Genomic DNA, 26603 nt, shown 5'->3' with positions numbered 1-26603 from the left:
AGCAAAGAAACTTTGTCAATTGCAGCAGCGATATCGCGCCCACAAGGAAGAATCGTTTTGGTCGGGATGCAGGGTGGTTCCATTGAAGTGGGCTGGGGCGGCATGGCTACAAGCTGCGAGTTCGCGGTATCCTTGGGATCAACCCGAAAAGATCTGGCGGATGTGTGTCAGTTGGCAAAAGATGGGCGGCTGCGAATGGATGTGCAGAAGTTTTCATTTGATCAGATCCCTGAGGCGTACAGTCTACTTCGGGAAGGAAAATTGCACGGACGGGCAGTAATCACGTTCGAGTAGATGGCTTTGAGAGGAATGTAGACAGCACGACGTGATGTATCATGTTTAAGACAACTGAGCACCTAGCAAGAAAGCAATCGAGAAAACGTTTGTCCAATATGACGCATATACTCCAATGATTTTCTGCACTACAGCTACTTCGCCCAATACATCTTCAGCTGAACTAATTGTTAAAGCCTGCAACATACTTTGTTTCCAGATCCTCTGTCGAAATTTCAGTACGTGCTGGTGGCATGACATAACATAGACTTCGGGGGAAACAAGTCGTCATGTGACTCGGATTGATCGGAGGTTGTGCACATCAGGTCTTGAAGCGGGGGGATTGGCCTTGTCGCGGGGCAACGGCCTTGGTGTGATAAGATCTGTGTGTGTACCGAGGGCCATCCGGTAGCTTTTTCCACGGACCAACTTCGCACTCTTTCCCCGCATAGTCTCGCGGGGTCGCATTGCGGGGTCACTTTGCCGGGATCAGCTTCACGCGAGTAATTGTCGAGATAGTGCGACCTATCACAATCTCTGTTGTGTTTGCAGGGTAGTGCAGTGTTGCTGGCTTCAGGCTTTGAAGTAATCGCCTACATTCGAACTAAGTACGCTCACAACCACATTGCTCTAAAAATTCATTATTACTCCTTTCCATTCCAATCGATACACTTATCCTCTCCTCGGAAACTTATTCTCTCGCCGGAGCCGAAAATGTCGGTCAAGGACCAAGTCGTAATAATTACAGGTGCTGGTGGTGGCCTCGGCCGATTATATGCCCTCGCGCTTGCCGAACGGGGCGCCAAGGTGGTCGTCAATGACTACGGTGGCTCTCTAGATGGAGTGGCTGGAACCATCTCACGCGCACAGGAAGTGGTCAATGAGATCACCAAAACCGGGGGGACTGCTATTGCCAACGGGGGGGGACGTATCCAAAGACGCCAAGTTCATAGTGGCGGCGACAGTGCAGGCTTTTGGACGCGTCGATATTCTGATCAACAATGCTGGTATCTTGGGCAGGATAAGCTCCCATGATGACGTGGATGCTGCTTCCTTCATGCGCGTGATGGAAGTATCTGTCCTTGGAACGACCATGATGACGAGCGCTGTCTATGACTTGATGGCAAAACAGAAGTACGGAAGAATTATCAACATCTCATCAAACGCAGTCTATGGATTTGGTGCGGGTGGAGATAGTGCCTATGCAGCATCCAAGGGCGCGACGTTTGCTATCACGAGAGAATTGGGCCGATACTCAGAGAGAGATGGGATCAAGATCAATGGTGTCTTGCCCTCGGGTACAAGTCGAATGACTACCATCGCTCCAGGAACGAAGAAGGTTACAGAGACGTACTTCGACCCCACCAAGATAGCGCCTTTCGTTGTTGTTCTAGCTTCTAGGGAGTGCCCGATTAGTGGCGAGCTATTCAGCGTTGGCGCTGGACGTGCCGCAAGAGAGACTTTTGCTACTTTTCCAGGTGCCGTGAACAAGAGCACAGCTGAGGAGTATTTGGAGAATTGGGACGAGGTTCAGGGTAAGATAGGAAACGTGTACCTCCCGACCGGCTGTTTGGATCATGTCAAATATATGATCAGAAATGCCTTGGGCGAAGAGATGGAGGAAATTGAGGGATTTGGCCTTGCTTCGAACTGATTCCAGTTCAAAATAATCGATCGTAACAATATGAACACCCAAATATCAAAGCGAACCAATCAACCCGATGCGTATGTATACATCGAACAATATAAAAGATTACGGTAATGGACGGATGAGCTGGATCGTGTTCTTCGTGGGTGTGTTGTAAAGTGACCATAATACAAGTGATGCTCATGGCTTCCGGATAATCAAACAAAGGATATCTGGTGTATGCATGTACAGCATTAATTTGGACTTGCATCTCAGAGTTTTATAGCTTGCGCAAACAAGTAGTAACAGCGTGACCCGAACAATGAAATGTGACATATGAATGCAAATCTCGACGCGACTTAGGGTGTTTCCGCGGCAGCGAGTTAGCTGCCAGTCTCCAGTACTATAATATTCGATAGTGCTGTTCAGAAATTAATAGCACCCCATGCATGATCTCAATTGGGCTGAATACGATGCTATATCGGCGGCTCTTCCACAGATCATGGCTACTCGAACTGCTTCAAGAATTCTATTGCCCCAGACAACTCTCCTTCCATCACCTTCAGATGCTTATCACTCCTTGGCTTAACTCTGACCTTGAATTCCATAGGTCTTACAAGATTTGCGCTCGTGTACGCGTTGACATCGAGTGGAATAACTTTACCGGTAACGGGATCGATTGGCTCCGCAAATTCGAACGCCCACAACAGCTTGGCAGCTACCCGCCACATGCTACGTTCAGCCAAATGGATTCCAGGGCAGAGACGGCGCCCAGCTCCATAGCCATAGTGGTCGCGACCCTCACTGTCGCCGCCAACGGCGTATTCGTTGGCAAGCTTCGGGTGCTGGAGAAAGCGATCAGGGTTGAAGACTTCAGGGTCTGCGTAGAGACCTTCATCCTGATGCATCGCCCATATAGCTACCCAAATGACACTACCCTTGGGAATGAGCATTCCATCGTAGTAATCGTCCTGGGAGACCATGTGAGGTAACCCAAGGTCAGATCTACATTTTGACAGTCAGTACAAAAAGAAGCAGTATTTTGAAGATGGTGACTCATACGTCGGCCGCCACCTAAGAGCTTCCTTGATGATGCAGTTGATATATGGTAGCTTATCAAAATCGGAGAACAGTGGAGTCCTGTCTGTTCCGACAACCTCATCGAGTTCTTTGCGGGCCTTGATTTGCACGTCGGGAAATTTGGCAAAGGCCAGGATGAGCGTCAGTATCATGTTTGCCGTAGCTGAAGGATGAGTCAGTATAGGTCCGAGATGAGTATTTCATGAAAGACCTACTATCCGCTCCAGCCTCCAAGAGTTCTCCTCCAAGGTTATTGAAAGCATGTCTAGACATGGGCCAGCCCTTCTTTTCGTACTCGTCCATTTTTTGTTCCATCAAGCAATCTCTACGTTCTCCACGTTCCCGTCGTCGATCTACAATGGATCGTGCTTCCTCCCAGATCTTGTCCATGGTATCTCGGACTGGGAATTATCAGTGGCACTCAGAGTGAACCAGAGGCTGGAAATTACCTGCATATGCCCTTTTTTTCCAATGACCGGGCATATACCATAAAGCTGGGATAACTTCAATTGGAGGATTCGCTCCGGGCTCGATCGCTTCTAGCCACTGGTCCATAAAGTTATAAAAGCGTTTGTTGAAGAATGAATCGAGCGTTGGAGCTCGCTTCCCGTACACCAAGACGGCAGCCACCGAAGCGGAATAAAGTCGTGAGTAGTCGAAGACTTCGTCTGGATGATCAAGGATATTCTTCATGAAAATTGTAGACTCAGCCTCCTGGACTTTGAAATGTTTCTCGTCCAACATCTTGGGTCCAAGGTTGCGGGTGACCACCGATCGCTTCTCACGCCACAGAGGACTTTGTGGCTCCATGGTCATGTGGGCGTTTCTCGACATGAAGAGGGGGATTGGAAGGGGTGGCCGGTCCGAATAGATGCTACCTTTTTTGTCGAGAAGCTGGGAGACTGACTTGCGATCCGCAAGAATGACCCAAGTGCCGTTGAACACTTTGAGCGAGTATATAGAGCCATATTCCTTCGACCATTCTTCGAACCTAGAGACAAAGCAATCAGCAAAACTGTATTGGGGTGGTATGACTGGGTGGAGTCACGTCGTACTTCTTTCCGAGACCCGTCTTTGGGATTTGGTGTACGTTGCCCAGTATCGGCACGGTAGGGGGACCAGGTGGGAGTCGTGAATCTCTTTTGCCAACCTGAAGCAATTTGTACACGCCGTAGAAAAAGAGTAGCACAAGAGCGAGGCCAATCAGGCCTAACGACAACATGGCTATAGCAAGGACAATCAGGAAGTCGACGTAACTTGAAAAAGCATATGCAGTGTGCGAAGGGTCCGCAAGAGCATACACTTTCTTGTAGAGCTCGTCTAACCTGGGAAGAGGGTGGTAGAACAAGGCTGTGGAACGACTTCGGGTTGTCTTCGGAGCTCAGCCCAACAGGGACATCAGATCTGGGGTCCCCTTTCCCGGACCCCGTCTTACCGTATCTGCGGGGAAGCAACCAGAAAATCTCCCAGCTTTCGGCGGCCGCACTTCGCGTGTTCCCATTCATCGAATCAATTCCTCCGAAAATCTAATTTTCATCCATGCATCGAATCTTAGCTTGGTCTACCTGACGTCATCACTGTAGCACGCACCATGTTCAGCACTATCGAAAAACTGCACAGCCTTTGGTAACAGCCAAATTATTGGATTCAGGAGCACCATCTATCTATGCAAGGCCTTTTGTACCTGTTCCTCTACCTTCACACTACCTATGTTAAACCTCGAGCGGTATGAGACGCGGTACCTTGCCCGTGCATGCTTCGCCTGTGGCCGCAGCTGTCTTACCACTGTCCGCCAGGATCACCTGCCCATTGACCGCCTTGGATAGCTCGCTTGCGAGGAAGACGCCTATGCTTGCAATCTCCTCTGGGTCTGCCATACGGTTATAATAGTATGACTGTGCTTCTGAATCCAACAACCCCGCGCGCTCAAAAAATTTGGAATGTGTGCTCTGGATGTCCTTTTCTGTAGCCTGAACCTTGTATTCGCTCCCTTTTTCAGCAATTGAGGAGCTAGTCAGGATGCTCGACTGAGTAAAACCAGGCGCGATGCCATTCACACGGATGCCGCTCGTCGACAGCTGAACAGAGCCTGCGGAGACCAGTCCATTGACGGTCGTTTTCGCAGCAGCTATACTGCAATTAGCCCCTATGTACATCGTGATATTGGTTGTGCCATACAATAGGCGAGATCTGCGTATGCGCCCAGGTAGGCAGCACAGGATGATGTTGCGATGATGGCTCCCCCCGCCGTTGGCTTCTCTGCCGAAGTCACCATCATGGCTTTCCCACCAAACTTGATACTAAGGAATATAGATCGCGCCATGACGCTCATGGCTCTCTCGAAGTGCTCGGTGGAAAGATTGTTCAGGTCCCTGTCCATATGGGTCAGACGTGTCTTGACATCCCAGCCTTGTGCTACCCCGAATACCTGTAATTGGCGAAGCCAGCATTCGCAAAGAAGAAGTCGAATCTGCCCTGCTCTTTCAAGATTTTTCTCAGTGTCGATTGAGTTTCAGATTCGGAAGACACGTCCAGAAGTTGACCAATAACCTCACACGAGCTCCCAGTGGCCTTAATTTGTTCTTGAAGACTTGCAATATTGCTCAAGTTCAAATCGCATACGTAAACTGCTTTGGCGCCTGCGGCAGAAATGGCGCCTACGAGTGACCGCCCAATACCATACGGAGATCCAGCTCCAGTGACCAGACCAACTTTATCCTTCAGTAAATTTGACATTTCGAATTGTTTTGTAGTAACGCCTGTTCAGAATCGGGCAAGGTATATGGGTGGTCTTGTGTAGAGATGGCGAAATCGTGTGAGCAGGAATCCATCAGCCGTCGCAATGGTGCAGATCCTCCCTAACTATATACATTAAACCTTCCCGAAATTTTCGTGACCGAATGTCTCGGTGTCTGGGTATCTTCTGAGGGATCTGCAATGTCGGCCTAATTAAGTTATAGGCACTAGGAACGATTTCGGTCTAATGAAATCCCAAAGATACTAGCGAGGCAATACAAGACGAATGTATGAGAGTAACAGAATCGTATTTCGGCGTCATTTCCGGACGCGATTACAGGTGCATGGGTGTACGGAAGTTAAGACCCGGTGCTCAATAGCCGGGTATGTGAGATCCTACTATTCGCAAGCCAGGTATCACCATAATCTTTTCCAAGTCGCTCTTTACATGCTGGCATTCCTATTTCCCATCACCATATATAGAAATGGAGACCACAATACTTTATCGCAAGAGAGCCCCGGACGCAACAATGCATTTTATTTGACTTCCGACTTGGAGACCTTCACATTCATAGTGATCTTCTACAGCAGAAAGATGGTATTCAACTCAACTTAATCCAACGCAACTTGTTTTCCAATTTTATTGGTAGTCACTGTAAGTAGTGACCTCAAGCCGGCTCGATGTATGCCTGCACGGCGCAGGAGATTAGCTAACTCAGAGCAATTCTTTCGTGGAAATCTATTAGTCCTTGAGTAGAACGTCATGTCGGGTCTCCTTCTTGTGGTAAATCTGTCGAGAGACATGGTCAGTGAGGTAATGATCCATGTCGCGGATGAACATCGCTGCAATGGCTGCAGCAAGAGCTAGCGCCAGAGCAGTGTAGTATACATATGCATAGGCACCCGCAAAACTGTCAGCTGCACCTGCGTTCACTACCGCAAGGAGCTCTGAATTGACGCCCGGAACAGCTGCAATGGCTTCGGATGCGCCGGCGGCCACGGCTTGCAGGAGCGATGATACCGAAGACTCGGGCAACCCAGCCTCAATTACCTGAGGGACCAGGTGTTTCTGAAATTCTCCAGGGAGTTTGTTGTTGAGGATAGCCACAAAGATGGCCGTAAAGATGGATCCAAGTATTGTCCTGTTGGCAGACGTGACAGCTGTAAACGAGTCAGAAGATGTTGGTCGAGGCATAAGCGAAGAGCTTACCAAAACCGATTCCGAGGTCTTGATCTTCGACTACGTATTGTACCAGCAACATGGTAATAACTTCACCCCATCCAATGGGAAGACAAGCGAAGTACGAAATGGCGATAGCCGCAGTTCTGTGCTCCTGGTTGATCGTAGTCATGACACCTAAGAAGGTGGCCTAAGACTGTTAGCTCGAAGCCCCTCTCAGCACACCTATCATGAGTACTGACCATCCAAGCGCATCCAATGATCAACTGCCATCGAATATGTTTCAAAGCATGAAACAACGGGCCGAAGAGGATGATGCCACTCCAAAGTCCGAAATTCACAGTGCAAGACATCCACGCAGTTTGCTCCCAGCCAGTGTTGCTGCTGCCGAAGATGCGAACCACTTGAGATGGCCAGATGATAAATAGCGCGGTATTAATGCAGCCAGTGACAGCACTGATGATGTTGATCATGCCAAAGCCACGAACGTCGCGGAAAAATCGCATCGGGATGATCGGGTGCCCAATTGGGGCGAGACATTCGTATAGGACAAAAGCGACTAGCGCAATGAAACCGCTAACAAGAAGCCCAAGAATTCGTGGGGCGCTCCAGGGTAGGAAGGCGCTTGTGCCGCCCCATGAAATACCGAGCAGGAATAGGGTCAGTCCCGCTACGAGGAGGAACGTGCCAACAAAATCAATCTTCTTGACTTGGTCCCACTTTCTTGGCTGTTCTCCATGGAGCTGGGTGACTAGATTCAATGCACAGTCAGTATTTTCCTAGCCCTGTCGAGGGGAAAACTATGTTCAATAGTTGTGGTACGCTTGATAAAGCTAGAAAGGACGAGAGAATAGCCTCTTCGAGGATGATTGAATGTAGGCGTTGCTCAGTGTAATGTATGGAAATGATCACTTACTATCTGGACGTTAGCGAAGATTGCATGTATACGAAGGTTCTTACTTACCACGAAGGGGGATGATACCAAATGAACCACGCAACTGCTCCAGGTACCAGCATCATGAGGTAAATATAGAAGATCCAGCGCCAATTGGCAACTATCGTTTCAATGAGTCGGTGTGAGATTGGGAAGTTGAAGACGTCAAAGCTCACCGATTACGAGACGTTGTCCAATGTAAGGACCAAATCCTGTGGCGATAATATTGGGAACAACGACAGTAAGTGTCGCAAGGAATTTGCCTTTGTTCGTAGCCAGTTCTCCAGTCAATAAAGGATAGGAGGCCGGAACACCAGAAGCTAGACCTAACAAGACCATAGCCCCGATTAAGGTGTTCATCGTCTCCGCAGTAGCAGCAACGATGCCGCCCACCACACCTGGGACACATGATCCAAGAGCAAAGTTGCGTCTGCCGAACTGATCAGATAGTCGACCAAAAAGGAGGATACTGATGGGCTGAGCAACTGTCCAAACAATGCTAAAAAGTGACGAATTCTCGGACGGGCCTATATCGTTATTGATGACTAGGATCACACCGGAAGCAGCCTGGAATGCGAAGTAGGTGGCCACAAGACACAGAGATATCCCAGCAAACGTTCCAATAACTCGCATACTAGCAAAGTAGCCATCGGGAAGTCGTCCTTGAGTGGTTGTGAGTGCTTCAGATCGAAGTTTGTCGGCCTCTTCTTGGCTTAGAGCATGATTCGGTGGTGTAGGTGTGTTTTCGATCTCTTCACTGGGATCCTTGAGCTCGGCCATATTGTGCATTTTTGCGGTTCACTAAGACAAGATGATTCAACCCGGTAAGAAGGAATACGGATCAATATAATCAGATTAATTAAAAGGGGGGTTTTGCAAGCATTTTGAGCTGGTGTTCAGGGATCGGATCTTCGCGCTAACCAGATTCGTTATGAGGATCTTAAAATAATTCCCCGCATTGAGGTTTCCCCCGGACTTATTTTGTGGGGAAGATCGTTCCGAGCGGTCGGTCATAGGGTCTCGAGAATTATCCCGATTGGAGCACTTAGAAGGATCGCCGAATTTTGTTCTCTAGGTCCCTGGTTGAACCATTACTTCGCTCTAATGCCTATTCTCATGCACAAAATATTCAGGCATTACTTTCATGCTTGTCCTCCTGTGCAGGATGGACCGTGTAAGATCCTGGATGATTTCATACGTGAGAATCAAGAACCCCGGACACGGTGTCATCACGTATGTGTGGACTCGTTTGAGTTGCCTTCTGCATTGCAATATCGAATGAATCGGACCGCATTGGATGTTATCACAAACCTATGTATTACTGGACGTTTTTCTAACACGAGACCAGAATGGCGACATTGTAGTCACCATGCATTTACTGCTTAACGGCCCAAACTGATCGTCAAGTCGCTGTCATATGATGTCCCGCTTACGAACAACAAGAGCGGACATGGTGGTTCACTCCTGCCAAAAACATCCGACTTATAATTGCTCGCCCATGATTCGAGAAGTGACCAGGTGAGGAGATCTTCCTCCACCGAGAATGCAGCGGCCTTTCTAGGTTCGGAAACGTTTTCTTGGCGTAGCGCGCAGATGATCTTTTTAATGGGGAAGTCAACTTCGGCTCAACTTCGCACATGTACACGGGCAAAATGACACACGAAATACCCGCTAACTACCCCTCATGAGGGGTTTCGCACTCGACCTCTTATAGCAGTTCTTTCACTAGGGTCACATTTCTTTGCGAATTACGCTTGTCGGCAGCATCCTCTTTGAACCAAAATGTCGAATCAAACTCTTGCCGGCATGCCTGCTTCTGCGCTTCTCGATGTGATACAATCAAAAGTCGGCGTAGTTCGGTTTATGTGTGGCATTTTGTTTGCAGTTGGCATTTACAGGCTACTGCAAATCGGAAAGAGGGGGAAATATTTACCACCTGGGCCGCCCACGCTACCCGTTCTTGGAAACATGCATCAAATCCCCGTGACCGGACTATACAAAAAGTTAGTATCTACCTTTTCTCTTGTCGAAGGATCATTAACCACATGTAGGTTCAAAGAGTGGGGTGATCAGTATGGTGGCGTTTTCTCGTTGAAGTTCGGGAACGGGACCATGGTAGTGCTTTACGATAGAAAAGCTGTACACGACCTCCTCGATAAGAAAGGAACGATATACTCGGAGCGGCCAATAGATTATGTTGCAAGCATCGTAACCGGCGGCGACTCTTTTGCCTTCATGAACAATACGCCACTTTGGCGATCAGAAAGGAAAGTCGCGTCGCATAATCTGTCCGTACGTGCCTCTTATCACCCATATTACGGGATTGCGCTAAGCTTCATAGCCCCGCATGCTGGACGATAAGATACAGCCAATTCAAGAAGCAGAGTAGGTCTTGATCCTTTTCATGATAACAACTAGGTGTTAAGGGAATTTCAGAGCCGGCCAGTTGTTGAACGACTTATTAAATACACCTGGGGATTTTTATCGACATATGCAACGGACTACCGCTTCGGTGGCGAACATCGTCGTCTGGGGACACCGGGGAAGTAGTTTTGAGAATTTCTGGGGCAGTGTAAGCTGATCCTCCTTGAGAGACCGGATCATATCTCGTCTAACATTGTCCTAGTGTGTGTACAAAGCGATGGACCAGGTATAGCTCATCCTATCCCATCTCAATTTGCTGACTCACCACGTTGCAGTACTCCGAGTCCCTCGAGCCTGGTGCCAACCCTCCTGTAGATCAGTTTCCATTCCTCAAACTCCTCTCTGATCGCTTCGCACCCTGGGTGAAACGCGCTCGGTCGTCCTACAAAGCTATTGACAGCACCTGGGCAGAGGCTCGCAGAAGAGTAGAATCTAGGAGACAACAGGGGGATAAGCGCGTTAGCATTGTGGACAGGATATTAGATGGCGAGAAGGCGATGGATTTCCCTCTCACTGACCACCAACTTAATCATTTCCTGGGAGTCCTGGTTGAGGGAGGGGCTGACACGACAGCGAGCAGTATGCTGACTAGCATCCTTATGCTGGCCCAAAATCAGCATGTGCAGAAGAAAGCACAGGAGGAGTTGGACCGTGTGATCGGGACGGAAAGGTAGGCTTTAATTCATCGAGTTGCTTATACGTACTTTTGATAGCGTACTAACTCTCGTCTAGATCACCAGTTTGGCAGGACTTTGGATCACTTCCGTACATAAATTGCATAGTGAAGGAGGGAGTACGCTGGCACTCAGGCCTCCCTCTCGGTGTCCCTCATCGCGTCAACCAAGACGACTGGTATAACGGCATGCTGATTCCAAAGGATTCTACTGTTGTTATTCCGATTTGGGCTATGCACTTCGCCGATCAGTTGGGCTTTGACAGCCCTACCAAATACAACCCGGAACGTTATGAACATATGCCACGGTTAGCAAGCGACTATGCAGGCAGCCCTGATTACATGCATAGAGATAAGTCATTCTCATTGCTATCCCCTCTTTGTTCACAAAGCTAACGGGACCTTGGTTATACATCATTACGCTTATGGCGCCGGCCGACGCATTTGTCCTGGTATGCACCTTGCTGAGCGCACGCAATGGCGAATCACAGCGAAGCTCCTTTGGGCATTTGATATCTTGCCAGAAGTGGACGAAAAGGGAAACGATGTACCACTAGACTCAGATGCGTATCATGAAGGGATCAGCCACTGCCCAGAGCCTTTCAAAGTGCGTTTCAGACCTCGAAGTGCGAAGCACAGCGAGACTATTCGCAAGGAGGCCTTATCAGCTCAGAACTTTCTGAAGGTATATGAGTAGAAAGTGTATCATAGAACATTGGCCAAGATAGGTCATCAGCGAAGCTGTAAGGCAAACGTATTTGAGATCTTCCCGGTGACCTTGCGTAGAGGATGCTTCCTCTAAACCATACAAACACAATTACCGTGACGTGACCGATTCATTTGAGCGTACCCAGCTCGACATATCCATTGGTGATGATGTGCTTAAATTGTCGGCCGGATACTGCCCAATCTTCTCCACGTCGGATCTTGATACGGTGGTATGGGTGGACTTATCCGCGGACCATCCACGCATGGCTTCTATTATGACCGTCGTCTAGAATGCCTTTACAAAAAATCGCAGCTGGCTCCATAACAGCGTAGCCTATACGAAGCTTTGGAGCCGAAACGATGCGGACCAGGGCGGATCGTGCGGACGGGATCTCGAAGGCCTGTCAACGTCTACACATGTAGGTTCCGTTTCGTGGAATGAAACGATGAAAGGCTGATCTTCTGTTCCGCATACAGACAGAGCTAGTCTTTTTACGGCCTAGCATCAACAGCATGTGTGATTGCCAACCCCGAAGCGAAGCCTTGGAGAGTCTGGCACGGCTCTCACGTGTTCTGGCCAGCAGGAAACCTTGATTTGGAAGCGTCATTGCGTTTGGATTTGGTGTCTGGGCCGAAATTTGCGGGTTCGCACGGCGGTTCTCTAAATCGCCTAGCTCTTCGCATCGGACGGTGCATGCTTCGTCGGCCCGGCATATCACTTCTCAGAAGCCAGGAAATATCTCATTGCAGCTGTTTTCGCGTCGGCAGCGGCACGGTAATTCAGAAAACGACCGTTTTGTTGGCAATAGCGTGGTGGAGTGTAAGAACGAAGATGAAGGTTGACGGCATGGAGGGCAGACCGGAGCAGCTAGCACGAGATAGGAAGGAGCCGTGGCCACGTGAGCCGATGAGCAGGGGTCAAATCCGGGGTTGAAGTCTAATTTGGCTTTCGTGCTCTTCACATGTCCGGGGTAGTGTCCTCCACTGCTCTATAATGATTCGCAAATGTATCGCTCGCTGGCGGAAGATCTATACGGGCATCCTTCCAGCAGGCAGCCGATTCGATGATCCTCGGCCCGCAACGTACACTCTGTGACAATCATGGCATTGCCATTTCCGTGGTAGCATGACGCTAGTATAGTCCCCACTGCAGCTCCAGATCGTGTCTGATGGGGGTTACTGAAGGCTACCTAGGTATACTGGAGCCGAGTGTGGAGCAAGTGTGGACGCACTGGTCCTACTATCGGGTTTCCAACGTCAAGATATAAAACAGGATGAGACCCCACCTGCGATAGGACCAACATCTTCACTGCAATCTTTGAAGCATCAAGTCGACGGCATCATGCTCTTCACTGCAATCTTTCGTGCTCTTCCAGCGTCCCTGCTTTTCACTGGCGCTTATGGCACGCCTGTCGAGCAGCGTCAAGCTTCCGTCGATACGTTCATCACTAGCGAGAGAGCTGTTTCCATCCAAGGCGTGCTTGCCAACATCGGTTCTGACGGCTCAAAGGCACAAGGTGCAGCAGCGGGCATCGTTGTTGCGAGTCCGTCCAAGTCAAACCCGGACTGTAAGTAAAGAAAACACTTTGACACACGTCACATAGGTTGAGAAATTGTAGACTGGTATACCTGGACAAGAGACTCCGCTTTAACCTACAAGGCGCTTGTGGAACGGTTCATCGCTGGTGACACTACGCTGAGAAATAAACTCGATGAATACGTCTCATCCCAGGCGTACATTCAAACAGTGTCGAACCCATCCGGTGGTCCTGATACCGGAGGCTTAGGCGAGCCGAAGTTCAACGTCGACCGGACTGCATTCACAGGGGCTTGGGGTCGCCCTCAGCGCGATGGACCACCTCTTCGTGCCACCGCATTGACTCTGTACGCCAACTGGCTGATTGCCAACGGTAACACGACACAGGCGGCAAATACTCTCTGGCCTGTCATTGCCAAGGATCTCGCGTATGCTGTCAAATACTGGAATCAGACCGGTTTTGATCTCTGGGAAGAGGTTAATGGCTCCTCTTTCTTCACCCTCTCAGCTACTCATCGTGCCCTCGTCGAAGGCGCCGCTCTCGCTACTAAGCTCTCGAAAATATGCGATGGATGTGCGGCCGCCGCCCCACAGATCCTTTGCTTCCTGCAAAGCTTTTGGACTGGCAGGTACATTGATTCTAATATCAACGTAAATGATGGTCGTACTGGCAAGGATGTGAACTCCATCATCTCCTCGATCCATACTTTCGATCCAGCATCAGCTTGCACCAACACAACCCTCCAACCCTGCTCTTCCCGGGCATTACTCAATCACAAGGCCGTCACTGACTCTTTCCGTGCTGTTTACAGCATCAACAAAGGTATCGCGCAAGGACAAGCTGTTGCAGTGGGAAGATATTCCGAAGATGTTTACTACAATGGCAATCCATGGTATCTCGCAACCCTTGCCGCGGCCGAACAACTTTACGCCGCTGTTTACCAGTGGAACACTATAGGTTCCATTACGGTTGACTCCGTTTCTCTTCCCTTCTTCAAGGATCTCCTTCCCAGCATCACAACCGGTACCTACGCCTCAGGATCGGCTACCTTCGAATCGATTGTGTCGGCTGTCACTACATATGGCGACGGTTACGTTGCAGTAGTTCAAAAGTACACACCTGCCAATGGTGGTTTGGCTGAGCAGTTTGACAAGAGCAGTGGTTCCCCAGTTTCCGCCGTCGACCTGACCTGGTCTTACGCAGCTTTCCTGACTGCTACCGATCGTCGCTCTGGATCTGTTGGACCTTCTTGGGGAGAGAATTCTAACAACGTTCCGCCCACGACATGCACTGCTCCTCCTTCCTGCAACGTGCAAGTCACTTTCAACGAGCGCGTTACTACCACCTATGGCGACAACATTTTCATCGTCGGACAGCTCACCCAACTCGGCAATTGGGATCCAAACAGCGCTATTGCGCTCAGTGCGAGCAAGTACACCAGCAGTGACCCGCTCTGGTATGCAACCGTCAGCCTCCCCGCCTCAACTTCTTTCACATACAAATACATTAGAAAGACGTCAAGTGGCACAGTCGTCTGGGAGAGCGACCCGAACAGGAGCTACACAACTGGTAGCAGTTGCGGTAGCACTGCGACTCAGAATGACACATGGAGATAAACGCGAGAATCACCAACAAAGGCGCGGCGGGGTATACCCTACTAGTATTAGGTGGCAACATGCCGAACCCTAAGGTGGTTAGTTATATAGACATCTCAAATAGTCCTATATAAACTACTATGTAGAAAAAAATTTAATCTCATATTCTTCCTTCATAGTTAAAGTAGTGGCTAGTAGTAATTAGATCTTCAAAGGAACGCTTTTTTCGGCAATCTCGCCAACACCTAATTGCGATTCTCTCGACATGCCTTCCAAAATCACCTCGCCATGCTCCATCGCAACTTGATCACCAAATAACTTACCAATTTCCTCAAGTGAAAGACCTTTTGTCTAGCTTGGTGTCAGACTCGTGATCGGTGCAGATTTCGATGAATATGAACTCACCTCAGGGCAACAATACCAGAGTGCAATTGGACACAAGAAGGAGAAAGCAATGAAGATCAAATAATACTTCCAGCCGAGGTTTGCGAAACCAACTGTGGAAGACTCGAGGAAAGGAATCGTCGAGAGCATGAAGACTGCGATGCTCCAGGCCATGCCCTTGGCATGGATATGGGTAGGAAAGATCTCAGAGCAATAGACGTATAGTGTCGTGTCGCAAAAGCCTGCAAATCTGTTTAGGTGTTTAGAAAGAGGAACTCTATGTTAAATTTATGTAGATCGAAGTGTACGCACGTTGTGATGTAGCCAAATAGTATCGCCACGCCGGCTGACAGAGCGGCACGATTTGAGGATGCCCCGTAGACAGCCACAATAGTAGCTTCGATAGCGATCATGACACCACCAGTAATGAAGCCAATCACTGTCATGAGGCGTTAATATACCATCGTGAACAAGCTGACAAGGAAGCTTACACATCGATCGTACACGAACAAGTCTGTCTAGGAATGTAGCATTTAAGAAGTTGCAAAAACATGCCCAGGTGATATAACAAGCAGACAGCACGAGGGACAGGGCCTCAGAGAAGCCTAGACCCTTATAGAGAAGGCTAATATTGCCTTGTAATAGATCAGCCAAGTTCTGTGAAATCTTGGTGTGATTCAGAATGAACACTTACTATAGATGACCAAGTTACCACATGCTTGAGACGTAAACATGACAATTCCAGCAGCAAGCATTCTCTTGGCGAAATGCGGCTTGCGGAATAGATTTAGAAGAGTAACCTCACCGTACTGAGCGATATCCAAGGAGACTTGAGCAGTGATCTGTCGATACTCCTCTTGAGCAAAATCTGTGCTGCGGTTTGGATCTCGAATGTCTTGATGCAAGCGTGAGAGCACAGCCCAGGCTTCGTCTCGACGGCCGTGAGTGATGACTACGGGAAGGAGTCAGTCTAGGACCGAGGTTTGGCAATGACCTGGGGAACTTACGCCATCGAGGAGACTCGGGGATATTCCGCACGAACAGCAACAGGAGACTCGGCCAGAGCCACTGCAATGCCAGCGGTAGGCGCCATTGGGCCTGCAACACAGAGGAAAAGAAGGAACCGACGGATGCCCAAGAAGCCAACGAGTACCCAAAGAGGAAGAAGGCACCGTGCTGTCCGACTAGAAGACCACGTGTAGCTGGCGGTGCGACTTCTGCAATGTATATCGGAACCATGGTGACAAACATTGCTACGCGAGGGTAAACTTTACAGATCGTACCCGTTAAGACGAGTGCTTACCAGCTGCAAACCCAGTTATGAAACGCGCCACCAAAAACATCCCGATATGGACAGATGCCGTCTGAAGAGCACCACCAACAATGTTGATCAATGCGGCTACAATCAGCGACTTCTTGCGACCGTGAGCGTCGCACATCCAGCCTACAAAAACTGCACCACAAACCGCACCAGCAGAAAAGAGTCCAAGTAGTGCGCCGATGATGTTGTTCGAGTAATCATAGAGAGTGGTTTGCTTTGCGTCGGTTGTCAACCCGAAGTATGCGTACCAGGCGGGCTGGCCTATAGTGAAGGTGATGATACTGAAATCGTAGCCGTACGACATGCTCCCTAGACTGAGCGAAAGTACGATCTAAACGATTAATTAATGCCTACAGCCTGATCCTGAAGCTAGGCTGTACGCACCGAGATGTTGCACCCGAAGTCCAAGATCTCCAACTTTCAGAGCTAGTCTTACTCTCCAATTGTCGTCAAGCCGCCCGTTCCGAGCCGAGACATCCACGAGGTAAAGTCCACCCGGATGTTGCGGCCGTGGCGTCGAGAAAACTTGATCAACAGAATGTTCATATATCTCTGTACCTCTGGAAATGCAAATCTATCCAAATTGTCTCTTCTAGTGCACATGCACTTGTTTCTCATCTCCATAATGTCAGAAGTAGTCACTCCCGCAGGGGGTAACACCCTGAGCATGTCAATTTCATTCTCCTCGAATCTGCCAATCCCAATAGGCGTCGAACACCTGGAGGATTCAATAGTCAAATTCAAAGCAAGAAATTTCGACTCTCCCTATCTTTGGAGCCGCTCAAGAAAACAATTTGTGCTTTGGACTTCAAGTGTCGCGGCATGCTTCGCATCGTTCGCTGCCAGTTCATACGCGCCTTGTAAACAACAGCTGCAAGACTACTGGAACGTGGGACCTGTTTCGATTCTGGTCGGGATTGCGACCTTTACGACCGGATTCGGGTTGGGCCCAATGATTCTCGCTCCTATTTCTGAAATCAAGGGCAGGAAGCCAACCTTCACTATTACCGGCCTTCTCCTTATTGTCTGCCAGATATGTTGCGCTGTGACACGGTCATTCCCTGGGTACGTGTAGTGCTCTGCGCGGCAGGATGATGTATGGTTGACTTTTCCAGTATGCTCGTGGCTCGTTTCTGGGCAGGCGTTGGCAGCTCCTCATACTCCACGCTAGTTGGAGGGGTGATCTCGGACATGTATCAGTCTCATGAGCGCAATACAGCCATGGCTATATTCTCCGGCTGCGCTGTCTTTGGCACTGGCTTGGGACCTTTAGTCTGCGGTTTCATCGCACAGTACACGACGTGGCGGTGGGTCTTCTGGCTACACGTCATCATTGATACTGTTCTCGTCGTTACGTTCGTTGCTTTCGTCCCAGAGACGCGCGAGTTGGCTATACTGCGCAAGAAGAAAGAATATTTTAACAAGTATTGCGATCAGATGATGAGTTCGGGAGCTCGAGGATTTATGCTTTCCCACTCAGATAATTCCCGTCCGTCCGTGCAAGTCGACCATGTGAATTGGACTCTGGAAGGGGAGGAATCGGCTGCACACATCCGAACTATCATCATCAGATCTGTCTTTCGACCCTTCCAATTCTTACTTACGGAGCCCGTGGTCTTCTTCTCACTATGGGCCGCATTCAGTTGGTCCATTCTCTATTTGACGCTGGCCGCCATCCCCCTGTTCTTCCAAGAAGTCTACGGATTCTCCTTATCCCAAGCAGACGCGACCTTTGCATCGCCTTGTATCGCATCCATCATTGCCACGGTCATCACCATATATCAAGAATCATGGCTGGTCAATCGGCAATCGCAAAAGCCACGACCAACCTTCTACCGCCCCGAGAGAAGACTTTACTTTGTACGTTACGAGAGTGTGCTGCTGCCCGTGGGACTCTTCCTATTTGGCTGGACGTCGAGAATTACCGTCCACTGGATCGTGCCGACACTCTCCATCGGATTAGCAACAGCCGGCATCCTCGTGGTATACCTTGCAGTGTTCAATTACCTTGCCGATACATACCGCACATATGCAAGCTCAGCAATTGCCGCGCAAAGCTTTTGCAGAAACGTCCTGGGTGGTATCTTTCCTTTGGTCACTACGCAAATGTACACGGGGTTAGGTTTTGGGCCTGGGTCCAGCTTGCTTGGCGCAATCGGGCTAGCGTTAAGCATAGGTCCTTGGGTGCTTTGGTTTTACGGCGAGCGTATTAGGAATCGGAGTCGATTTGCAAGCGAGCTTACTACTATGTAATAGCCGGCGTCCCTGTCTACATACACTAAGAGGTACGGCATGCAAAAAGTTCAGTGTAATAGATTTTTGAGTACATCGCGTCGCATAAATTCGACAGGGACTGTGAAGACCGTGGAACAGGGTCGTGATTTCTGTGTGTTATATGTTAGCTTCTTCAGATGTTATACGTATTCGAACATATTAAACATTAGACGAGATAAACATCACTAGAGTACTCTTCCTCGTCGGGATACACAAGCATGCACGCCCCTGCTGCGTCTTCCTATCCCCCAGGCTAGGACGGGGTAGACGCAGGCTCGCGTCGCTTGCGGCTGTTGCCGAATAACGCCCCACCCCTACCACAGACTATGACTTACGTAATAACAGACTATCTAGGTACATGGATGTGCTCCCCCCATCATAGTGACAACGCGTGTCTACACGAGACGGGCGATGCCAGCCATACAGTGCACTACGCAGCCCCAAAAAGAGGGTCAATCCACTCTTGCTACGGGTACCTATTGTACAAACCCCACACCATCTCTACGGGCACTTGTTGTTGAAGCAGGTGAGCCCTGCGGTGTACGGAAAGTGCTCTGTACTATTGCTAGCGTATGTAGGTGGGTTTTGCCACCTGAAAATCGAACACTCTTCTACTCAACGTCACTTGCAGCAGCCTACACTGTGCCAGAATCAACCCTAGGTCGTACAGGAGTCACAACATGGACCTGGATGAAAGACTATATTACTAAATTTATCCTCTACCGATATTCGTAGATGGGACTACCGCTATCCAACATGCGGCCATATATTCGACCAGGTGTTTAGTTGGTAGGAACCTTCCGGCAGCCTACGAATTGATACAAAGGACTCCACCAGCAGAAACACTCGGACTATTAGAACAGGAAAGATCCCGAGGCCTAGGAAAACACCGCACACCTTGCTGACTATCCTGCTTTCCTGCTTTCTCGCAACGAAGACGCTCAGCCAAAGCGACAAAACGAACCCTGACCAAGCGGTTGCTGTGATTGTCGCCGAAATTTTCCAGAGAATCGCCTCAGCATAACTAGGAAAGCTGTCATTCCACGCGGCCAGATGGACGCCTCCGAAAACTAGGCCAACGAAGGAGATAGTCAAGGACTCTTTCCAGAATTGCCGTCTGCCTCGCCACAGACGAATATACGCGTCGCTTATTGCGGAGAAGAATTCGGTGCGAATATTTCTGTGTCCGGCAAGCCGCTGGTACATGAGCTTGCCGATACCCGACCGGGACGTCAGAAAGACGCGCGAGGCATTGCGGAGTTCACCCTTACGCGACGGAATTGCGTCTTGTCCCCAAAAATTCGTAGGGTCAGATCCCTCTGCTTCACCCCTCCTAAGGAAGACAATCTGCTCGGGGGGTGAGGTGAACTGTTGTCGGTAGATCGATATCCACTGGTTTGTTCCACCATGTAAGATACATGGCGAATGCGCAAAATGCGTGAAGGCAGGTGTGCAACTCGAGCAGTGTGATAGGTATATCCGGAGTCTCGGCTCTCCGTCCAATTACCTGGACAATCATCCACAACGCTTGCCAGGCCACGATCAACTTGGTCAAGGAGCTCGCGTTGCTCTTGTCCTGGACCTGACTGGATGTTATAGTAATCAGTCTGGCTGTTTGCTTTCCGGACTGCCCCGATTGCCATTTGACCAACTGAAGGACGCCGTATGGAGTCAGCGTCAGCAGACGGTTCTGTAAGTCATAGTCCCCTCCACCGTCGTTGCTAATTGCCTTTTCTTTGTCGCTGTTGACAGGATCGATGGTGTCGAAACCCTGCTTGGAGGCCAGTGCCGGGAGTAATTCAGGCGTTGTCAATTTTGGATCTACCGTAAGCTCCTGGTCTTGCCTTGGGTGCAGCTTCATTTCGCCTTCGATTTGACTGTTGAGCTGAGAGCTGACAGAGTCATAATCGTGTTTCGGAATGACGAAACCTCCCATGATTGCATAGTAGGCTAGGAACATATCCCACTGATCGCTCTCCTTGGGGATGACTTTGTTAACTTCTTTGCGGAGAATACTAGCGGTCTTTCTCTCGTATGCCGCGATGGCCATGACGCCCTCGGGCATGATCAGGGTGACGAAACTCCAACCCAACTTGCGGATCGATCTCTTTGCCAAGAACTTCAGCAGCGTCTCGTTATGCTTCAACGCCTTTATTGGGATAAAACGCGCTAAGGTCGGGTTGAACTCGTTCTCCGGTGGCTCGATGTTCACTTGAACCGTGGTCCAGACGCAGAGGAATAATGTGATGGCACACGTAAAAACGAGGCTCAGTGTTCCTCGAGTCTTTGGTCCAGATACCCATGAGGGCTCATAGTCGCCTTGAGTTTGGTTTATAGGGTCGTTCAGTGCATGCAAAGGGGTTGCGGGCATTGCAACACCTCGCCGCATGAGCCAAAATACAGCCGTGAACGTTGTTATTGAAGACATATGGACAAATCGAGCCTACCAAAGTCAGCTCACTTTATCTTTGTTGAACAGTAAGCTTGGGTCACCTTTCCTATTTGCTGTACCGCAATCTTTTGGACGTAGGGATCACAGCACAACGTTTTCTTCTCAGGCGATATTTGACTAACAACCAGCTTTCTGGAGTCTATCAAGCTTTTGGATTTGCGAACCCTCATCCGAATTCCATCAGTATTGATCCGGGAGACAGAGCCTCACAGTAGGCACCCATGCAGGATCCATGTCTCTCTTTCAGCTGTGGTCGCCGATACAGCTGGACCGGCAATTGAATTCGACCACAGATACGAAGCCCATTACCACCATCGGCGATTATTAGCGGAATCCAACTGTCCACGAGGGGTCAGGCAGGGAAAGCATACGTCGACAATCACTGATACGCGAGATAAGATCGGCGTCTGGGATTTCTGGCTGGTCTCCCGGCACTCCAGTCCCAAATATTGGTCCGAAAGGACCTCTTTTCCAAAAACGGAGATCATGCATGTCGAAGATTTCGCTCGTCTACGCAAAGCGCACCGTACCGGTCACTGGGGTAAGCGAATGTGGCGTGTGCTTATACTTTGTGACAGCTGAAACACAAACAATCGCTGCATAACAAGCCAGCTTGAATTGTAATCGCCGACCTAGGTATCAGACGACTACTATTCGAACTGATCTCTGTGTTAGACCCGCCGCAATGGTACCTGGCTTTGTTCAGCTCTCCCAACCACAAATCGTCCGCCTCTTACGGTGAGCCATTCAAAACTCGTATGCAATTAGCGCGCGATCCCTGCCAGCTGAGATGAATGTGTATCCCTCACTAAACATTCTTTCCCTCTTGGCCATGAATTCGTAACAAGCCTAGTTACCGGGTCACACCTCGATATACCGCCCTGTACCTAATACCTTCTGCATGTACAGCCTTGTTACCCCACGAAAAGACCACGTATATGTTAATTCATTTCCAGTTCCGGACTAACGAACCAATGGTTCTATCTGTAATCTCCACTTCCAATAGAACATCCCTATTCCAGCTCAGCAGGATGGCCAGATACGTGTTGGACACGGATTTGGAGGCTGATAGGGAAATATGAATGTCTCATAGCTGCATTTGCCGACCGTGTTTAACTGCAGGAGTACAGCGCCCTTTTCCTGTTTTTCATCAGGACCTCGAATCTGGGATCATTGCGTCGCGTACAGTCGAAACTGTCAGTTCACCATCTTGTTGCATTAAGTTAAAAAATTGGTCCTTCCTCAATCATCATGAAACTCCACGCGATTGTTTACATCCTCGTTCCATCCCTGGCTTTATGCCAAAATGTTTCTTCTGGAGGTCTCGATCTCCTCACTGTGCTCCGGAGTGATCCCGATACACAGGCCTTTGCTTGTTTGCTTGGAGATCATCCTGATTTGCTCAAGAACCTAAAATCTATGAAGAACTACACAGTATTTGCTCCCTCAAATGCGGCCGTTGCTGTATTCCAGCAATTTATCAGCAATAACGGGTCGCTTTCCACTCGTCCACGTGGCCTCCGCCGCAGGAGCCTTCCCGATTATGCCGCCGCAATCGCTCTGCTCTTCACGGACAGGTCGAACCAGGACAATCTCAACTTCGAACCTACGGACCTCATTACCAACTTGACGGACCCAAAGTTCGTGAACCTTGGGCCAGCTTCAGCTTCAGCTTCGCCTACCTCTTCGAGCCTTAGCCTCGTACAGTCGACTCTCAGTTCTGAACCATCTGCCTCGAGCGCCGTCCTGTCCACCACGTCTTTGACTTCCCTAAGTCCTAGCCCAACTTCTCTTTCGTCTATCTCGACACCGGTATCGTCGAGCTCCTTTTCTACGTCTGAAAGCACATTAGCATCCAGCTCGAGCCTACAAACCTCGACATCAAGTGAAGGAGCGCCCACATCGACACCAGAAAGCAGGCCCGCTCCCTGTGTAGGAAAACGAAGCCAAGCTTCTGAAAAAAGGTCATTGGCACCATACTCAGATCATTACCGGCGACAGTTGAATGAGTCATCGATACTCATCTCTTCTGGTTTTGGAAAAGTGTCTCAGGCGTCTTTGAGTGAGATGTTATACAATAAAGGAGCAATACGGAAAGTGGACAGGTACGTGCGTAACAAAAGACCTGAAAGCCATGACTTATACGTTCTCTAGCTTCTTTACGCTCTTTGGGGATCTTGCTTCAACTCTCCGAGAGACTAATGGTACAGCATTCGCCGACTCCCTTGCCCAAGCCGGCATTCTCGACTCCGTCTCAGAGAAGCCGGGCATCACCATCTTTGTTCCTAGTGATGCTGTCCTATCTGGACAAACCCTGGATGCAACCGTTCTTCAGCACTACATCCTGCCAGACACTTTCGCAACGAGCCCGAGCCTTCGTGTTGGTACGTACAAGACTAGCGCGGGAAATTCGGTTAACATCACTGTCAATCATGACGGATCCTACTCGGTCAACAACGCAACTATCATCAAGTCGGATGTGATGATCAAGAACGGCGTTATCCACTACTTGGACAATGTAAGTCTTCCAGCTATCGGTCCACTACCTTCTAAGCTCGGAAGGCTGATTCTACCAGGTCTATACGGGCGTATTTGCAGGCTCTGCACCTGGTGTCACCTATTCTAGGATGTTGATTGTCGCAGCTGTTGCTCTATCCTGCTCGATTATGTTTTAAATCCTACTGTGACATGGTGGAGATCGGGCAGCACAATGTATGGAGGAATTAATGCGGCTTAGTTGTTTCTCCTACGAATTGCAGTCTGTTAGATAATATTTAATATGATGCGTAAGGCTGAGAAAATCCGCATAATTCGCAATGTTGTTTTCGTCTCTCGGTAATCTGCACCGGTTGCCTCTCGAAATATCGATAAGACCGAGTCTTAAATCCGTCATTAGGCTTCTGTCTTATCGTTTACAAAGGAGCAACAGAATTCCTTCAGAATCTGCATGTTCATGTACTGGGGGCCCTGGAGATGAGCCGGGAGCATTACGGGGAGTGTCTGTGCGGCATTGTTACGTGAAGCTCAGATACTGCGTGTCTCCGATACTCTTGCCCTTTACTGTTCCATAAGCAGCGTTTGCCTGTTCGAGCCTTGTGTTGGACCGTTCCGGTCTCAGCTGAAGAAATACGGCAAGGTTTGTGGACTGGGATAGGCGAAATCACGAGGGCCATCTCATGCAGCCACTGGATGAGTATCATAAGGCTTATCAAGCATTTCAGTATCATTATTCAGCTTCAGTTGAGGTCGGCGATGTTTTCAGCAATGCTGGCCGGGACAACAATGCCACGTCATGCGCTTCGCATGCTTTCCTGGAGACGAGTAATGCGTCGCGGAAGCAATACCAAGGATGGCTCCCACGATCTCGGAACGTAGACGTAACCTTTGAAGCAGGGGCCAGTCATAACACCAAGGGCTATCACGATTCTCAGTCACGGCCGCATATGGGTCTCTAATACGGTCGCTAATTCGCGTTGGCTTGCTGTACCAATCATACAAAGACGTAAGGATTTCTCTCATACCCATGCTTAGCCACATAGCTGAAGCTTCACCGTTCAAAGAGAGACTAAGTTGACAAGGTATCGCCGCATATCCATGACCGATGCAGTACATCTGCTCGTGGAGGTCAGGTCAAGTCTGAGCCTTTTTTTTTTTCAAAGAGCCTACAGCATGTCATCCGACGACCAAATTCACACTGGGGGCTGGATCAACTGGTCCCACAACGCCGCTTCTGGGAACACAATCACACTCACCTCTCGCAGTAGTTACTTCCTAGTTTCGTTTCTGACGCTTTTTGTTACGATCGCTGGGTCCAGATTCTGGCTCATTATCGCCTTCCTCGCCCATCAGGAGTTTTCGAACCGCAGAGAACACGATGGCATGCATTTACAACAACAAGCCATTCTCCGAAACTCTGAAGCTCCCATGAGCGCCGCGATATCGTTGGCCAAGATAGCCTTCCGCTGGAGAGGAGTTGCGAAGAGGCCATGGTTACGTTCTCTACCAGTGCTCATCCTTGCCTTGTCTTGCCTCGGTGCCTTCCGTGCGGCTAGTATCATGACGGCGGAAGTCACCAAGGCTGCTGGCAACGAAACCCTCACTTCCGGCCGCAACTGCAGTTACTGGGATGCGTCTTCCACAGACCCAGCTAGATTGGGTGGTTTCCGAGCCAAGGTTACGGGGGACGTTCGCGCTGCAGAGAGTTACAGCCGGGCTTGTTACGGCATAAACTCCACGGCTTCAGCACAATGCGGCACCTACATGGCACGGAGTATCCATTGGAATGGTACATACGACGTACCATGCCCCTTTTCGCCCGACCTATGTTACTCTTTACCATCGTCAGTATATCAAATGGACACAGGACACCTTAACTCTCACTCCGATCTTGGACTAAACGCACAGGAGGAGGACCGGGTCGCATATCGACGACTCACTACTTGTGCACCCATCAACGCTACGAGATTTCGGAAATCAACTTCAGACCCGCCAGGGTACGAATACTCTCTTGCAAGCACCGATGGGATCTACCCAGGCGGTTTCACCTTCACCTACAAGAACCGGACTATCGTGGACGGTATTGGTTATCAGTTAATGTGAGTTGCATCGACCAACATTTGACTCCGTGCATTACTGATGTTTCTTACAGGGCTTATGCCCCCTGACGATGGAACAATCTGGCTCCCAGATATTCAGACTATACCAGTTCAAGAGGCAGACATTACCATAGCCTTCATTACTGCCAACACGGTGTCATACGACGCCCCCAACAACGACCTCCTCTTCGCAGCCACGGAAGAAATACCAAATCAATCTATACCTAGCTATTCTCCAGACAACCTTGTAGCGGTACTCGGCTGCGTGGACCAACATCAGTTCTGTGATCCATCCACAGGGCAGTGCTCCAGCCTTTCGAATATCGCGGACCTACGGAAATCAACAGACAAGATGGGGTTCAGTCCTCAGCAGGCTGCTGCTGTGCGCTATATTTGGAAGGCCGTCTACTACAACAACATATACTGGACGATTAGTTCGCGCGGTGCAGCTTCTCTGCGGGCCAGTGAGTCCATTTATCAGTTCCTTGGACACAAGCTTTCCGACACGCAATGGATCCTCGAAGTACAAGGATGGTTCGATACATCATTAGCGAGGACCCAGCAAGCTATGGTTGATATCGCTATAGGACCATCCACGCTGTATACCGATATGATCTACACGAGGCCCGGTTCCGATCCTCGGAATGAATATGAAGAGCGACTGTGCGAGACGCAGATTATACGCAGCACGGGCAGATATCAGAATTTCAGCGTGGTCGGAATTGCCATTATCATCGCCTTCTCTACTTTCCTGATCTGGTTCAGTATGGTAATTGATAAGACTATCGGATGGGTTCAGCGGTGGTTTC

At 49.5% G+C, this 26603-nt stretch overlaps 7 protein-coding genes across 7 annotated transcripts; 3 read left to right on the top strand and 4 right to left on the bottom strand.

The window, feature by feature from the left end:
- Window positions 1–1111: 1111 nt before the first annotated feature.
- N0V89_001684 (uncharacterized protein) lies at window positions 1112–1927 on the top strand (the record flags this gene model as incomplete). The annotated part of the gene is made up of 2 exons (XM_056210495.1): window positions 1112–1116; window positions 1144–1927. 2 exons carry the CDS (start codon window positions 1112–1114, stop codon window positions 1925–1927), a joined length of 789 nt encoding a protein of 262 aa, XP_056077317.1.
- A 479-nt stretch (window positions 1928–2406) lies between these two features.
- On the bottom strand, window positions 2407–3283 carry N0V89_001683 (uncharacterized protein; the record flags this gene model as incomplete). The annotated part of the gene is made up of 2 exons (XM_056210494.1): window positions 2407–2905; window positions 3276–3283. 2 exons carry the CDS (start codon window positions 3281–3283, stop codon window positions 2407–2409), a joined length of 507 nt encoding a protein of 168 aa, XP_056077316.1.
- A 1409-nt stretch (window positions 3284–4692) lies between these two features.
- On the bottom strand, window positions 4693–5258 carry N0V89_001682 (uncharacterized protein; the record flags this gene model as incomplete). Its single annotated transcript, XM_056210493.1, has 2 exons — window positions 4693–5058; window positions 5253–5258. 2 exons carry the CDS (start codon window positions 5256–5258, stop codon window positions 4693–4695), a joined length of 372 nt encoding a protein of 123 aa, XP_056077315.1.
- A 1200-nt stretch (window positions 5259–6458) lies between these two features.
- N0V89_001681 (uncharacterized protein) lies at window positions 6459–7128 on the bottom strand (the record flags this gene model as incomplete). Its single annotated transcript, XM_056210492.1, has 2 exons — window positions 6459–6877; window positions 7122–7128. The coding sequence occupies 2 exons, from the start codon at window positions 7126–7128 to the stop codon at window positions 6459–6461; spliced, it is 426 nt and encodes a 141-aa protein (XP_056077314.1).
- A 3343-nt stretch (window positions 7129–10471) lies between these two features.
- On the top strand, window positions 10472–10928 carry N0V89_001680 (uncharacterized protein; the record flags this gene model as incomplete). The annotated part of the gene is made up of 2 exons (XM_056210491.1): window positions 10472–10480; window positions 10530–10928. 2 exons carry the CDS (start codon window positions 10472–10474, stop codon window positions 10926–10928), a joined length of 408 nt encoding a protein of 135 aa, XP_056077313.1.
- Window positions 10929–12804: 1876 nt separating this feature from the next.
- Window positions 12805–14789, top strand: N0V89_001679 (uncharacterized protein; the record flags this gene model as incomplete). Its single annotated transcript, XM_056210490.1, has 2 exons — window positions 12805–12810; window positions 13296–14789. 2 exons carry the CDS (start codon window positions 12805–12807, stop codon window positions 14787–14789), a joined length of 1500 nt encoding a protein of 499 aa, XP_056077312.1.
- A 5291-nt stretch (window positions 14790–20080) lies between these two features.
- N0V89_001678 (uncharacterized protein) lies at window positions 20081–21050 on the bottom strand (the record flags this gene model as incomplete). Its single annotated transcript, XM_056210489.1, has 2 exons — window positions 20081–21024; window positions 21047–21050. 2 exons carry the CDS (start codon window positions 21048–21050, stop codon window positions 20081–20083), a joined length of 948 nt encoding a protein of 315 aa, XP_056077311.1.
- Between the last annotated feature and the right edge of the window lie 5553 nt (window positions 21051–26603).

The sequence above is a fragment of the Didymosphaeria variabile genome (assembly GCF_027946475.1).
Source record: "Didymosphaeria variabile strain IMI 356815 chromosome Unknown scaffold_1, whole genome shotgun sequence".
Classification (NCBI taxonomy): Eukaryota; Fungi; Ascomycota; class Dothideomycetes; order Pleosporales; family Didymosphaeriaceae; genus Didymosphaeria; species Didymosphaeria variabile.
The sequence above is the reverse complement of the archived record's forward strand: the minus strand, read 5'-3'. Positions and strand labels throughout refer to the sequence as shown.